General features: G+C 37.4%; 1 protein-coding gene across 1 annotated transcript in view; it reads left to right on the forward strand.

The window, feature by feature from the left end:
- The window catches only part of LOC126428404 (serine-rich adhesin for platelets-like), a 290,438-nt gene that overhangs the window by 194,218 nt on the left and 78,526 nt on the right, over window positions 1-17,694 (forward strand). Inside the window, exons 12-13 of the mRNA XM_050090325.1 lie at window positions 6,800-6,889; window positions 14,126-14,411. Of these exons, the coding sequence (XP_049946282.1) occupies window positions 6,800-6,889; window positions 14,126-14,411 (376 nt within the window). The remainder of the gene's footprint in view (window positions 1-6,799; window positions 6,890-14,125; window positions 14,412-17,694) is intronic.

Genomic DNA, 17,694 nt, shown 5'->3' on the forward strand with positions numbered 1-17,694 from the left:
TAACAGTAAAATAATTGTTTATTTGCATTTGATAAATATCCAGATGTGCTCAGTTTGGCTTGAAGAGTCAAGTAGAAATTTTCCGACTATATAACCAAGTCTGTGAGAGGTGTCACTGAACAGATGGTTAACAGAGCAAGATAAACACTAAAAATAACATACTGAAATACAGCACCAGTTTGCTGTACATTTACAGTTCACTATGGCACTGATACATGTGACTTGGGGACTTTCTTGGGATATTTTTGCAAAAGAGCATTGTAGTTTAGTATCTAGTCAAGACTAAAAATGATAAAAGTACAGAATGTACAGTGTGAAATCAGCAAACCACAGTACACTAGAATAACAAAAGGAGTTGAAGCACACGATTGATAAGTATTAGCGTGCCGTGCAGCCCTATGTCTACCTCATTACTCTGCAGTTCACACATATGTGTTCATAGAACCACTTTCAGACTATTTTTCTAAAGTTCCACTCTCAAATAGTTTGTGGGAAAAATGAATACCTAAATTTTTCTGTACAAGTTGGGATCTCTCTCATTTTATCTCACAGTTCTCATTTCTGCCTTTGTAGAAAGTCAACAAAATGTTTTGGCATTCGGAGGAGGAAGTTGGTGACTGCAATTTTGTGAAAAGTTCTAGCAATGTGTAAAAAGTCTTTATTCTAATGATCACCGTACCAGCTCCGTTATTGTATCTACAACCATCTCCCCCCTATTTTGTGATAATACGAAACAAGCCAGCCTTCTTTGAACTTTTTCAATGCCATCCATCAATCCTATCTAGTGAGGATCTCCTACTGTGCAGGAATACTTGAGAAGAGGATGGACAAATATAGTACAGTCACACTCTTTTAGTATATTTGTCTTACCTTCTGACCTTCTAAGTGTTCCGCCATAAAAAGCAGTCTTTGGTTTGTCTTCATCTTAACATTTTCTGCCTGATAGCTATAACTGAAGTTGATCTTATTTGTAATCCCTGGGTGTTTAGTTGAATCAGCAGCCTTTAAGTTTGGTTGATTTATGATGCAGTATTATGGAACATATCGTCTCCATTATTTTGAAGGAAGGAAGATAAAAGGTTTAACAGCACATTGATGATGAGGGAATTAGAGACAAAGCACAATATTGATGTGGGGAAGACAACTGAATTTGTCTTTTTTGAAGGAACCATCCCAGCATTTTCCATAAGGAAACTGCAGAAAACTTAAGTCTAGATGGTCAAACTGATGTTTGAACCATTGTCCTCATGAATGATAGTTGATCCTCCTCACAACTGAGTCACCTTGCTCACTTCTATTATTTTGGTAACCATCTGTAGGCCTGTGTATTTCCTTGGACGGTGGAAAAAAGTGACAAGTGCTGAAACCCCACCTGGCACACCACTGTGACGACGGTGAGTAAGTGTATCATATAACTGCAGTCATGGTCGAGAAAGACGAAGTTCGTTGGATATTAGAAGCAGTGTTCTTTAAAGTAGCAGTAGTAGCAGCAGCTAGGTTATAATTTCACGCTCAACACAAAATTGAGGTAAGAAATTAATGCATTTACCTTTAACTTCTTCAACAACTGCAAAAACCAAGCTGTACTAGCATAGACCCCAAAACTCAAGATATCCTTCATAACAAAGTTATTGACTTTCTGAAGTTTGTCAGATTCTCTACTCAAGGATACAGATCAGCCCATTTCTCACAAGAGATCCTGCAAACCAAGGATGAAGGGCAACAGGGGGATTCTGTATTTGTAGATCTCCATAAAGCATTTGACACAATACTACACTGCTGCCTGTAAACAAAGTTCCAAGCATATGGAATAGGTTCTGAGGTATGTAAGTGGCCTGAAGACTTCTTAAGTAACAGAACCCAGTTGTCCACAACAGCAGGTGTTCATCAGAGACAAGGGTATTGTCACGAGTGCCCCAGAGAAACGTGATAGGACCACTGTTATTTTCTATATACATAAATGATCTGGCAGACAGGTTGGGCAGCAATATGCGGCTGTTTGCTGGTGATGCTGCGGTGTATGGGAAGGTGTCAAAGTTGAGTGACTGTAGCAGTATACAAAATGACGTAGACAGAATTTCCAGTCAGAATGATGAATGGCAGCTAGCTGTAAATGTAGAAAAATGTAAGTTAATGCAGATGAGTAGAAAAAACAAGCCCATAATCTTGAGTACACCATTAGTATTGTGTTGCTTGATACAGTCACGTCAGTTAAATATCTAAATGTTTTGTTGCTAAGCAGTGTGAAATGGAATGAGAATGTAAGGATTGTAGTAGGGAAGCCAAATAGTTGACTTTGGTTTATTGGGAGAATTTAAGGGAAGTGTGGCTCATCTGTAAAAGAGACCACATATAGGACACTAGTGCAACCCATTGTTGAGTACTATTTGAGTTATGCACCAGACTGGATTAAAGGAAGACATTGGAGCAATTCAGAGGTGGCCTTGTAAATTTGTTACTGGTAGGTTTGAACAACATGCAAGTATTACAGAGATACATCGGGACTCAAATGGAATTACTGGAGGGAACATGACATTCTATATGAGGAACATTACTGAGAAAATTTAGAGATCCAGCATTGGATGCTGACCGCAGAGAGATTCTACTGTCACTGACATATATTTCACGTAAGGCACATGAATATAAGAATAGAGAGATTAGGACTTTCATGGATCTTTATAGACAGTTGTTTCCCCTCACTCTGTTTGTAAGTGGAACAGGAAAGGAAATGACTAGTGGTACAGGGTACACTCCGCTACACATCATATGATTGCTTGCGTAGTACCTACGTAGATGTCGTTGTGCAGTATAGTATAACACAAACCTTAGTCACTGTGCGAGGTGGCACTGTGTTTAGCTCATTGGACTCCCATTAGGGAGGATGATTATTCACATCTTCATCCGATCCCCTTGGATTTTCAGCGCTTTCCTGAAAAAAACTCCAGGCAAATGCTGAAATGATCCTTTTGTAGAACACATCCAATCTCATAGCCCATCTCGAACACACTACAAGCTCGTGTTCCATGTCAAAAGACTTCATTGTCAGTAGGACTTTAAACCCTAATATTCCATCCTTAATTCTTCATGTGTTAATCACAAAATAAATAGTCATTGTATTGATGTTGGAAGCTACTGCTAATATTTTTTTAAGTTGGCAAATTAAATTTTGGTTTTTTGAAGTACATCTACTACACAAAGTGATGTGTTTATTTTTCCTGAACAAAGCAAAGAAATACATTATGTTTTGCAGAATGTGGAGGAGAGCAAATAGTAACACACTGTTCTGCATAGGCAAGAACTGCTGATCTAACTATCATACGGTGTTTTGTCATGCTTATTACCTTATCATCGACCTCTAAGCTCTTAGGTTTTCCGATCTCATTCAGTGCAGCCCCCAACAATCAGTTTTTCCTTCTCATCCCATCCAGTAAGTCTCCCATGACCCATGGTTCTGGGTGACTTTTCCAAACGCTCACCATTTCCTAAACATCACTGGACCTTTTTCTTTCTCTCTTTCTTTCTCCCCCCCCCCCCCCCCCCACCCCCCTTTCTTCCTTCCCCTGCAATCCTCCTGCCAGAAGAAGGTCCCACTGGCTCCAAGAGCTTGCAAATTTCCTTTAGCTTCATATGTGTGTGTTCTGCTGCCACCGCTTGGTGAGTAAATTTTGTATCTATCTATTATTATGTTTTCAAAAACTTATTATTTTCATTGGAATACAACATAAGATATTTCTCCTACTTCATGATCACTCACTACTTGTTTACAACTTGAATGTAATGTCGTTTTCCCATCTTATACTTTTTCCTCTCAGCTTTTTGCAGCTGTATGTTGAAGTGTCTAAGTGTTGTGCAGCAGTAAATTTGGGAGCTGTTGCACCTTCTCCCTTTCCCTTTGCCCTTTCAGAAATTTCAGTTTTGAATGGAATGAAATTTTCTAGGTTTTTAAAAATTTTTACAGCTTTCTTTTGCTGTCAAACATATTGATTACGATACCAAGGCGTGGTGTTATTTTAAAGTGGCATAAAAATGAATACTTTTAATCCTTTTAATGTCATATTTATGATGAGTCCATTTTTTAAATCAAAAACCAGTATTTTGATTTTTATATACTTAGTTTACTTTGTGGTCAGTATGTTTCCTCATTTTTTTTAGAAGCCTTTTATTATATATTTGTCTCCAGTCAAACAGGTGTTATCAGCATATATTTCGAGATACTATCAAGTCATCATCATATGATATGTTTAAAAAGAAATAAAAAACACATGGATGGTAAAATAATATAAAACTGAACTACAAATCAAGGTAATTTCTGTCCACAGCTTATTTGCTTGAATACATTCTGTAGTAACTCATCAACTAGTAATTTACAGGAGTTAGTCTGATTTGTACTTTAGTTTCCTAGTATTTTACTATCCCCCCCACCCCCTCTGTTTTTCCTTCGTTTTAAACAGATTGTCTGATGAATACTTGGTAATAACTGGAAGGTATAATGAAAATATTTATATGGCCTGTGACTGAAATACAAAATTATAATAAATAAAATACAAGACTGTCACTATTTCTACCTAAGACAATAAGCATAGTCTGTGCGTGTTTTTAAAGTAACTTACATTATCAAGCACATTTTTCTTATGGCATGTGTCAGATGCTGCGTCATGCATAACTTGACTGAGATTGCACATTTCTGTGCTGTTAGTGACATTTCTTCTTCTTAATGTACTGTGAAATGTACAAGCACATTTTATGTAAAGATTTTTCAGGCCCCTGTCACATATTGTAATAAATTTATACAGGGTGAGTCACTAATTGTTTCCACCAAGAGTAACTCCAAAAGTATGATAGAAGCTGAAACGTTTGTGGGACAAAAGTTGCATGGGACAACAGGGGCCATGATATGATGTTGGTTTTTTGTTCGTAGGTGGGGTCGCTTTAGAGATACGAAGCTCAACTTTGTTCCTTTAAGTGGAATGTTATAGTTTGGTACTCATTTTCTGATAGCGGATATCGAGACGAATCCAATGATGTGTAACAGTATGGTCTTTGAAGGTCAGCGAAGGTCACAAAGGCAGCATGAACGTCCATTTGCAGAAGGTGTTCCAAGTGATGACCATTGGTATCAATGCAGTGCTGCAATCTTCTTATCATGGATTGAGTGATATTGCTTATCACATCAGCACTTATTGAAGCACATGCTCTGACAATTATCTATTGTGTATCTTCAGGTGTAGTTGGAAAGTCTTAATAAATAATGTCTTTTATGAATCCCCACAAGAAAAAACCCAGAGGTATTTCTTCCAATAACAGATCTAATGTTCCTCGCAGGAATGTGGTGCACTTCCTACCATTAAGATTTCCTTCGATGAAATAGAGGCCTATAATTTTGTCCTCGAGAATCCCACACCATACATTCAATGATTACCGTGTTTGGTGTGCTACTGTGGATTTTCAGTTGCCCAATTATGCATGTTATGCAAATTAACATTTCCATGGTTCATGAATGTAACCTCGTCAGTAAATAAAATCAAATTAATAAATGTGTCATCCTTCAGAATCTGAAGTTGAGCCCATCGGCAGAATTCGGTGTGATGCATACAATCCGTACCAGTTAATTCTTGGTGGAGACTGATGTGATAAGGATGATATTTGTGGCAATGCAGAACATGAACAACACTACTCCGGCCCATGCCAGATTCTCTTGCAATTTGATGCGAACTAACACTAGGATCTCGAACCACAGTGCCAAGAGTACGAATTTCCGTTTCCTCGTTAGTAACTATCCTTCACTGGATATGTTCCCGATGCATTAAAGATCTAGTTGTTCTCAATTTACCATACACATATTTAAATATACAACATGTAAGGGGGGTAATTTGAGGATATCTTTTAGCATATAGGGCTGTAACTCTCATTGAATTTTTTTGACATTCTCCGTAAATGAAAAGCATATCGACTTGTTTTTCGAGATAGTACATCATTCACATTCGTTTGATTCGACAGTACTAGTCTTACCATTCCTATTATTGTTCTGTTGCGAAACTGTCGAATGGCACGTTAGATGGATGCACTGTATTCAGCGAATATTTACTATTTGCACAATATATGAGATAGAATTGTCAGAGCATGTGCTTCGATAAGTGCTGCAGTGATAAGGAATACCACTCAATCCATGATAAGAAGATTGCAGCACTGCATTGATATCAATGGTCATCAATTCGAACACCCTCTGTAAATGGACGTTCATGCCACCTTTGTGACCTTCAAAGACCTTAAAAGACCTTACTGTTACACATCATTGGATTCGTTCCGATAGCTGCTATCAGAAAATAAGTACCAAACTATAACATCCCATTAAAAAAAAAAAAAAAAAAGTTGACCTACATACCTCTGATGTGATCCCACCTAGCAACAAAAAACCCACATCATATTATGGCTCCCATTGTGCCATGCAATGTTTGTCCCACAAACTTTTCAGCTACTATCATACTTTCGGAGTTACTCTAGAAGGCAATAGTTAGTGACCTCACCCTGTATACTTGAGAAGGAGAATTATTTCCTGAAAAGCATGATGTCCTACATTAATTACATAAATTTTAATATTTTTATATTGGAACCAGTCAACAGTATTCTTCTTCTTCTTCTTCTTCTTCTTCTTCATCTCCGTCTCCTCTCTCTCTCTCTCTTTCTCTCTTTCTCTTTCTCTCTATATATCTATCTAATACATTTCCAGGCCTTCCACAGCGATTTGGTAATGGGATTGTAGTTATAGGTGTCACAAAAATGTTTTTTTTTTTTTTTCCAGGTTGGCAATGTGTTACAAGTAGTGCCAGCAGAACTGCCTCCCCCTCCACCCCCACCACCACCTCAGGAGCCACCACCATCCACGATGACGGTACAGTCAGAGAAAACATTGCATGTTTGAATATTGCACACTTCCTTTCACCAGTGTTCCTAAATTCAGTTCCCATTAGCCACCTGTCATACTTTGAGACAGCAGAACCGTATGAGGCAAATACAACCCTGCAATACAAAAATCTAATGTGGCAACCGAAGGTGATGCGCAAGATGATTGAATCGACACTGACAGAAAAACGAGAGGAAATAATTAGTTTCCAACTTTGGGAGGCCCTGGGGTATTTCTCCCGAGCATGGCCCAGCAACATATCCATACCAGCTGTCTACATTCTTGTAGCTTCAGTAGTTCGCAGGCTGCATGGATTCTGAATTCTGCAAACAAAAATTAAATGCACCTAATCATTAACAATGTTAGACGTATTGTTCAAATTATTCATTTAGTTTGTTCAGATGCATTAGAATTGAATATAACAATAGGTTAAGTCTTTTCAAAACACAATGTTGTTATTTAAAAAGAATACCATGATGACTAAGATCAGAAGTATTCATAGCTAATAACAAAAAGTAATTTAAACATCACGCATTTTTGAAGCTAAATTAACATTAATCATCAGTGGAACATTAAACACTTTGTAAATGAGAATGGATTTCTACTCACGAAGCAGAAGAGGCAGTGAGCAGCAGACATGAATTCATAAAAGCATAAGAAATTATGTGTCTTTCATGTACAGTGATTCTTCAGATTCCCACCCCCCTCCCCCCCCCTCCTTTTACACACACACACACACACACACACACACACACACACACACACAGAGGTAGCCTTAAGAGAAAAGAGGCACCACTATACACAGAAATATGCATAAAATCAATATCCTCTTGTTTGGTTAAAATTATGGAAAAAGCAGACCAGCAAATGCATTAAAACCACAGTTTCAGGGATCCTTTATGTACTTGACAGTGTAGTCATTTGCAAGAGAATCAAATTCAGTTGTAATCTAATATATTGCATCCCATTGTCTGCTTCTGTGTGTTCTGTATCACTCTCCATGTGAAGATCCTTTTTAATTTGTTTAAACTCTTGTATTTATTTAATATTATATGCCAGATAATTGCCTATGCTTTCATTATATTAATTATTTTTGTAATAATTATTGGAAGAATAGCAATCATTGTCTGATAAAGTTGCATTCGCATTCAAATTTATTGTTGACTATATGAGGATAAAATGGTTATTTTCAAATGTTACCTGAGACTTAAATGTGTGATCATAGTAACTGAATAGAAGAGTTATGAACTGTTCACATTTGTAAGTTTCATGTATGTAGCATTATGAGCTTTTCTGCAGCTGGCCACCTGACAAGAGAGACAGAGCTCACAAAAGTGAACTCTTAATAACTTTTGTTGCATTACTTCAAGATGACCCTCATTATCAAAGTGCAGGTAATGGTTTACACATGAACACTGTATTCTAAACTAGTCACCAATAGCTGTGAATGTAGACTTTCCTAGTGTATACTGTCGAGGAAAAGCTATCCGCTTTCCAGCTGGCTGACAGTGTTAAAGTACTACGACACTTTGAAAAATGTCTTCTGGTTAAGATGGTACGTAGGACACACTTCAAAATGTCATGGTACTTTAATACTGTCACTGGGCTGGAAACCCGAGAGCTCTTCCTCAACAGTCACCAATAAGTCTGTTTGTAAAGACATATTCAACAGAATAGAAAATGATGGTATGAAGTGGAATAGATGTCTACAGAGGAGGCATGGGAGTTAGGAGGGGGAGGGATGTAGCAGGGCAGGAGTGGGGAACATGCTAGCCCTGTAGCCCACATAGGATATGGTGGCTGATAAGCAGTGACCAGTTCTCATCCAAAGCACTGGATGAATTCACCCGTATGTTCAGAAGGGGAGGCAAACATTGTTTGCCTGCTTTCAGCCAATGAGTGACATGATGGTTATGACAGAATAGAAGCGCGTGCCGTGCAGTCTTTCTCAATTGATTTTATTGAAACAATTTGGTAAACAATTTCATTGTTGAGCTACTTGTGGCTTTACATGTCAGCTTCATCATTCCATTAACGGTCACAGTTATTGCGATATTTGCATTTAAGCAAGACGCTGTGCAATGTTCAAAAGAGTTTGCAATGAAAAATAGGGGTGGCTATGATTTTGAGTTTGGTGCATATTACATAATATCTTGCTGCATAAGGAATTTAGCTAACACTTTCAGGTTTTCTATAGACATGGGTGGAGGTCTCCACGTGTCACCAATCTCAAGAAAATCGATCTGATGCAGCACACTCATCTGCGATCGCGTACACCGGTGATAGAGACAGAACGAAATATGTACAACATTCCTCATATTTCATTAACGGTTTGAGGTATCGAGATGAGATTTTGCCAAATGATAGTGTGCAAGGAGGAGAGTATTTTGCCACATGGTTATTATGCAAAACTTCATTACCTGCCATGTTATTCCACTAACAACAGACTTTTTGGGTGAAAGAATGTAATTTTTAAGAGCTGTCGAAACGAGAAACGTTGTGGATTTTGGAACAGCATAAGTGTACACATTACATGTCCTTTTTCATAAGCTATTGACTTTACTTTTCTTGAGTTTTCCACTTAATAAAAGATGCTTTCAGAACACTCTTGCTGTTGTGTCTGCAGAACATGTTAGTGAAGTGACTGTGTAAACTCTAGCATGTTTTGGCAAAAGAAGTAGATTTTATCATGGCAACAAGAGAAATGTAGGTTATACTCATTCACCAGTCGTGATGCTTACCTGAAAGTTACAAATCGTTAACAAGCCAGGTGAAATCAAAATTGCTGCTTTTGTAGCCATTTCAGCAGAATTCGTTTTAGATGCTAACCGGAGCAGAGGTGACAGTAGAGCTTTTTGAACGGTCACCTACCTAGTGTGGGTGTGGTAGGACTCCACTTAATACAAGGGTGGTTTGAAAAGTTCTCGGAATCACCATGAGAGGTCAGCACTAGTTGTTTATGTGATATTCATTGGACTGTTGCCTGTAAACACGTGCCACATGAGTGCTCTTGGAAGAGATTTGTTGCGGTGATGTGGCTCTCTTGTTGTTCCTGCATAGTGATTTGCGAAGGTGGGAAAAATCAAGATTTGAGCAGTGATCAAGTACTTCGTAAAGAAAGGTATGAAAGCAAAGGATATTCGTGCCAGTTTCCATGTACACTGGGGGACTCTGCTCCTTCATATTCAACTGTTGCCAAATGAGTTTAAATTTGCTCAGGAGAGCTCAGATGGTGATCTGTGCAGTGGTTGACTGAGATGTGTCACTACTTCAGAAATCGTTGCAAAAGTACACAAAATGGTCACGGAGCATCATCGATCGAAAGTGCGTGAAATTGCTCACGTTTGCCAGATGTCCTCTGACACTGTATGTCGCTTTTTAACTGAAGAATTAGAAATGAAAAAATTGTCTTCTGGATGTGTACCGCGACTCTTGATGCTTGATCAAAAATGTGTGAGAATGACCAAGTTGGAGCAATGTTTGGCCCATTTTAGGAGAAATGAGTAATATTTTTTGTGCCGGTTTGTGACCACAGATGGAACTTGGTTGCACTACTGTACTCCAGAGACAAAACAACAATCAAAGCAGTGGGGTCAATCCATACCAAGTGGTCCAAGAAAAAAATAATTGGTTGCTTGACTGTCCCAGAAAAAATTTATATTTGCTGGGTGAATTCCCCAATGTTTAGTAGTCACAAAAATATTTTTTTTAAAAAAAATTGTTTATTATTTTGAAATGGTGGCCATATTTGTTCCAAGCTGCATGCATTTTTTGGTATTTACAAGCATCTACATTTTTTTTACAATTATTCAGTGGTGGCTTGTCCTAAGTCTTCCAGATAAAATACATTTAGTTCATCACACTCTGGGCTACAAATTAACATCATTATCACTTAGCTGAATGTATTCTTTAATATATTTTTAATAGTTCAAAGTTATCAGCCACAAATTAAAGAAACTCGATTTTTGAACAGTAGTTTTCCAAAGAAAGTTTAATTTCTCAGCTTTAATATTTTTTCTGCTATTACATTGTATAGTATAGTTACTTTATATAGAGTATCAATGGTGAGCAGGTTACACTTAAAAAAATACACTATTTTTAAAAATTGCTTTTTTTTTTTTTATTTTTCCGTTTTGTGGCCTGCAATATCTTTGTTTGGGGCCCAAATAAAAATCTAAAATTTCACGGTTAATAGACCTTTATGATATTAAACTTCATTATAAATTACAACTTTGAGATTCAATTGGAAGTTATGAAAAAATTTATGAACACGATTCAAAAATATGTTTTTTAACATCTGCGGTATCTAGGCTTATGGGATAAAATATATCAGTTACAGTATATAATTTAATCATATCTGTGATTACTTACTTTTTTTATTGAAAATAGGCCTACTAATTACATTATATTGTTCTCTTGTTATTTGTTTTTAGTATATCGCTCATTGAACATTTGAGAAATTTGTTCACTCAGTTTGGGTGTTAGATTATAAGTTCGCCCAGTCACAGTTGTAAATTCCATGGGAGACAGCTTCCTTAGTACATTTTTAAGTGGCATCCAAACTTGATCCTTCTCAGTTTTTTAAAAAATATGTCCTTGGTCCTGGTTGGTGATAAAATACAACATGTACATCTTGGTTTTGATAGTCAGAATTATCAACTTTGCCAATTCACCACTGTTCATCGTAAACACGAGCCACTATGTCTTTATTTTGAAGAACCAGTTGCACAAGTTTTCCACGCTGATGAAGTTCACTATCAGGCGAAGTTGATGTGGTTTTACACTTCAGGAAGTTGTATGAATGGGGTACAAAACAATGAAAAGATCGAGTGCCTTTAATCTTCTGACAAGTGTTGCACCTTTCCTTCAAGACACTATCATAGACTTCTTGTATTTCCTCACATTGTACAAAAACATAGGTAATTCCTTTGGTATGTTTTTTAGAGAATTAAAACATTTCTTGAGGTGTTGTTATATGTTGTCATCGGTTCACTGCAGACTTGCTTTTGTGACAGCTTGCTTTGTTGTACCCCCGACACCATCACAAGCATTCTTCCCATGGCATGAAGCAAAAAAGTGTCATTCTACATCAAACCCAAAATCTTCTTCATGAAAGGAGATGTTAATAAAATCTTTTTTTGTTTTTATATTGACTTGCTGCCCCATCTTAAAAGTAAATCAGTTTTTTTATTGAAGGGTGGTGCTGTTTAATGTATTTTGTTAATTTTAGTTGAAAAATGCGCACTGCTGTAGTGTTGTGTTCAAGGTAGTCACTTATGACACAAAAGCTGTGGCTCATTAGTTTTGTGGCCTGTTTGTTTACCCGCTGGTGTCCTTGTACTTCATCTTGAACAACAAAGGAATAATTTTCCGAAAAGTCAGAAAGAACTAAGCATTCATCAGCTGCCAAGGTTGGCTTTTTGTCTTTCAAAAATTTACTTTGAACTTTTGCAATAAAAGATGCATTTTCAGATTTTCAAGGTTAGCCACTAACACTTCAAAAAACTCTTCTCTGTCACCATTTCAGTTCTGTCCTGTGTCACACATTGTTTGTATTTTATATTGTCAGGTATCAAATTGTCTTCTTCGGATTCTGTACACATCTCAAGTAAGGGTTGTTTGCGTAGACAATCTTCAAATTTTCCGTTGATCATACAATTGTAACTGTCAATATTATATACCATAACTTCCAAAAGATCTTTATAATCAACTCTAAGATTGGCCCCATCTATCATCAACTTTACGTTCTGATGAAACAACCAAACACAAACATTACGGGTGCCAGATGCCCCTGCAACCATATACCTCTTTATATATATATATATATCACTCGAGTGGCGTATATTCATCTGCTAGTGTGTACAGCAGTACATGCATCAGTGTGGCCTGCAGGTATGTAAGGGGAGCAGGACGACTACGTCCTCAGTCTCATGACTCACTACAAAAGTAGCTGGAAGTTTCACAGCTGAAATATTGAGAGAAGAATAATTTGTTATGGTATCTAATGTAAGCCATTTCTATTAGTACATAAAATTTAACTTGCAGGTTATTTTTGTCAGAAATATAGTCTGAATATGTCATTACGTGACATTACTGAAGTGAATATTGTTAGAACAAAAATTAAATATTTCATACTTTGGTTCTGGACATACTAGACGTAGATACTTCTAATTTTTTCAGTATCATCACACATTCATTTTCATAACTTTGTTATCTATTTTTCCCGGTGGTAAAACTTTACTGAAATCTTCTCCGTTAGTTTTTCCCTTTGTTACATCAACTTGCATGAAAGACAGTGCCATATTTTTTGCACATTGACGAGCTCAACCTATCAAATACGGTACTGCCTAACCGACAACTGTACATCCAATACTGACTAACATTCACCAGTGCACATGCTGTTTATGAAATTTTTACTAATACAAATGTATAATTGATTGTTATTAAAGTTAGTCACAATTAAAGCTGTTTATTTACAAAGAATTTTCAACACCTGTTGGTATGTGTCTTTGCTCACATTTTAACCTTAATGTTTGAAAATACAAGTCTTTAAGAATTATTAAAAATAACTAAAGAAGTACATTATCATAGATAATTTACAGTGTCGCCATTTAAATTGGTAATTTTATGCCATTCTCTGCAATTCTGCATAAATAATTCTTCAAATAATGTTTTTATTATTCCCAAACGTTTTTACAAAATCTGTTGAGATAAGAATTTCTTACTTACAAACAGCTGATAACGAAACTTAAAATGTTATAAGAACTGATAATAGCACAAAATTTATAGATTAACATACGTATTGTAAAATACACGATATCATGTAATTTACTAGATGGGAATCGTACCCTGTGCTACTACCCAGTATTGACAGATGCATTACAGGCTGAATTCCCAGAATAGCACCATTCAAAGGAACATCCAGTTACAAATATGCTACAGCTGTCTTTAAATGTTCTCTGATTATGAACTGTTTATTGCTACTTACCAGTATGGTCTTTTACTGATAAAAACAGACTTTACCTTTTTGGCAAATAAAACTCATTCTTACATTGCGATGTCAAGAGTTTTTCACATCACCATTATACAATCTTCCTCTTGCTAAAGAAATTGTATACGATTATTTGCTTCCGGCATGTACAATATACTACTCCCTTTACCAGTCATTGTGTGTAGTTGGTGGGAGGCTACAGTTCAGTCACCAGCAATGGCCATGTTCTACAGGTCAGCGGTGTGCTACAGGTGATTTCTTCGGTGCAGGGAGATGGAGCGCAACGGGCTGGCGCCACACCAGGCACGTCTGTGGCTACGGTCACAGACGTGCCTCCGGCTTCTCCCGCTGATCGGGGATCGGTATCGGCAGCAGCCCTGTCTGATGTGGCGGCTGCCTTGGCGGCACGCGTCACCGCTGCCGCATCACACTGTACTGGTCCCGCAATGCTACTGCCTTCTGTGGCCGCCGTGCTGCAGCTGCCCATGATGTCGACATCATTGCCAGTTCCACCTGCAGGTGAGCAGTGCAGCTGTGTGTACATGTGCTGAAGAGTGTCTTTTGAGGAGTACAGACTTACAAACCTTAAATAATAAAATATCACCAGTTAGTATTTTTGTGATCTTTCTGAGGCATTTGATTGTGTCGACTGTATTACTCTTAGGAAAACTTCAGTTTTGTGTAATTGATAGCTTTACTAACAACTGGTATGACTCATATTTAACAAGCAAAATGCAAACGGTTTTTTTAATTAGTCAAAAAATGTTGGATGGAGAGTAAATTTTAGTGACTAGCAACAAAAATTACAAAGGGATCTATTTTAGGTCTATTTCACTTCCTCATTTATGTTGATAACCTTCCACTTAAAATTCATCAAGCAGAATTGGTACTGTTTGCAGACAAATACCAGTGTTAAAGTAAATCCGATTAGAGGTGGAAAGCAACAGTGGAAATGGTTAGTGATATTGTTCAAAGAAGAAACTGGTGGTCTGAAAATGGACGCTCCTTAGTTTTGAGAAAATACACTACATACAGTTCTACACAACAAATATAATCACGCCATAAAGTGACATAGCCTATAAACAGGAGTCAGTAAACAAGATGGAACACTCCAAATTTTTGATGTACATATTTATGGAAACTTGAACTGAAATAAGTGTGTTACTGAGGTGCTCAAACACATATTTTCAGCTCCTCCTGTTCTTCATATAATTGCTAGTATTGGAGACAAACAAATCAGCCTCTTAACTAATTTTGCATATTTTCACTCAGTAACGTCTCGTGGACTCACTTAGAAAACTAGTATTGTCTTCTCAAAAAAGCAAGCAGTAAAAATATTATGTGATGTCTACCCTCAATTGTCTTGTAGATGCTCATCGGCACACACACACACACACAGAGAGAGAGAGAGAGAGAGAGAGAGAGAGAGAGAGAGAGAGGGGGGGGGGGGGGGGGGTGATATCCATGTCTACAATATGAGAACAATGCCAGTTTAAATCTACATTAAAATAATTTGTTCTGGGCAGCATCTTCTATAGTTAGATTTTTTTTAGAAACCTGGTAGTGCACAAAAAACTACTTTTCAGTTTGCAGTGCCTGTTGCAGGTTGCCAGTCTAACAACTTCCAAGAGCTTTGCTGTTCATGCAGTTTAACTTCAGCATCAGAAATGATGTTGTAGTTTATTACTTCTTTACTACCAATTCTATTTGCAACACAGTTTGCGAATGGTACACACATATACCACTGAGTGTACCTACAAAATTATATCATTGTATGATACATAGTTCAGGAGATATGACATCACAAACATTTAGATGTGTGAAGAACTAACTTCTGCTTAAAATGGCACACAGTATAACGTCAAAATGAGCACTTATGTTTTCATTTATTACGTCTTTACTACTAACTCTACTTGCGCTGCACTTTGCAGACCGTCTCTATATAAGACACTGGATGTTCCTACAAAATTATATGATTTTAAGACACATAGTTCAAGAGATCATTGTCTTTTCGTTTCTCCTTTATCTAGCATTGAGCTGTTTTGGGAAATGTATGGGACTTTTCCGATTTCCTCTGTCTTTCCACCATTCTTCTTCTATAACTGTTATGTTCCAGTCCAGATTCCTTCTTCTTAAATTTGTCTTTAGAGTGACCATCTGTCTCACTCTAAGTCTCCCTCATGCCCTTTTGCTCTCAGACTTGGCCTCCATCATTCATTCAGGAGATATATCATAAACATTGAGATCTGTGAAAAATAGCTTTTGCTTAAAATCAGGCACAAACTATCCAGACTATATTTATCCAGTGTTTCCTAATAAGGGCTTTTAGCAATTTCGAACAAAATTATAGAATCATTTCAAACCTCTCCAAAACTTTTTCTCTTCTACGTGCTTAACATCAGTGATTTGACACATTAAAGTATATGGAAAGTTAACAGACAATTGATGCCCTTTTGTAGATGGAAATTTGATTCCTTAAGGAATTGGGGATTTATTGATGGTAACTTACCCAAGTATGGGTGGATCATGTGTCCCTTACGCAAGTATGTGGCCCTTACGCAAGTATGGATCATGTGTCCCTTGCATTTACAAGCCACCTTTTTTTCCCAATTTCAGCTTCATGTTGTTGTTGTTGTGGTCTTCAGTCCTGAGACTGGTTTGATGCAGCCCTCCATGCTACTCTATCCTGTGCAAGCCTTTTCATCTCCCAGTACCTACTGCAACCCACATCCTTCTGAATCTGCATCTCTTGGTCTCCCTCTATGATTTTTTCCCTCCACGCTGCCCTCCAATACTAAATTGGTGATCCCTTGATGCCTCAGAACATGTCCTACCAACCGATCCCTTCTTCTGGTCAAGTTGTGCCACAAACTTCTCTTCTCCCCAGTCCTATTCAATACTTCCTCATTAGTTATGTGATCTACCCATCTAATCTTCAGCATTCTTCTGTAGCACCACATTTCAAAAGCTTCTATTCTCTTCTTGTCCAAACTATTTATCGTCCATGTTTCACTTCCATACATGGCTACACTCCATACGAATACTTTCAGAAATGACTTCCTGACACTTAAATCAATACTGGATGTTAACAAATTTCTCTTCTTCAGAAACGCTTTCCTTGCCATTGCCAGCCTACATTTTATATTCTCTCTACTTCGACCATCATCAGTTATTTTGCTCCCCAAATAGCAAAACTCCTTTACTACTTTAAGTGCCTCATTTCCTAATCTAATTCCCTCAGCATCACCCGACTTAATTAGACTACATTCGATTATCCTTGTTTTGCTTTTGTTGATGTTCATCTTATATCCTCCTTTCAAGACACTGTCCATTCCATTCAACTGCTCTTCCAAGTCCTTTGCTGTCTCTGACAGAATTACAATGTCATCGGCGAACCTCAAAGTTTTTATTTCTTCTCCATGAATTTTAATACCTACTCCGAATTTTTCTTTTGTTTCCTTTACTGCTTGCTCAATATACAGATTGAACAACATCGGGGAGAGGCTACAACCCTGTCTTACTCCCTTCCCAACCACTGCTTCCCTTTCATGTCCCTCGACTCTTATAACTGCTATCTGGTTTCTGTACAAATTGTAAATAACCTTTCGCTCCCTGTATTTTACCCCTGCCACCTTTAGAATTTGAAAGAGAGTATTCCAGTCAACGTTGTCAAAAGCTTTCTCTAAGTCTACAAATGCTAGAAACGTAGGTTTGCCTTTCCTTAATCTTTCTCCTAAGATAAGTCGTAAGGTCAGTATTGCCTCACATGTTCCAGTGTTTCTACGGAATCCAAACTGATCTT

The sequence above is a fragment of the Schistocerca serialis genome, chromosome 12 (genome assembly GCF_023864345.2).
Source record: "Schistocerca serialis cubense isolate TAMUIC-IGC-003099 chromosome 12, iqSchSeri2.2, whole genome shotgun sequence".
Classification (NCBI taxonomy): domain Eukaryota; kingdom Metazoa; phylum Arthropoda; class Insecta; order Orthoptera; family Acrididae; genus Schistocerca; species Schistocerca serialis.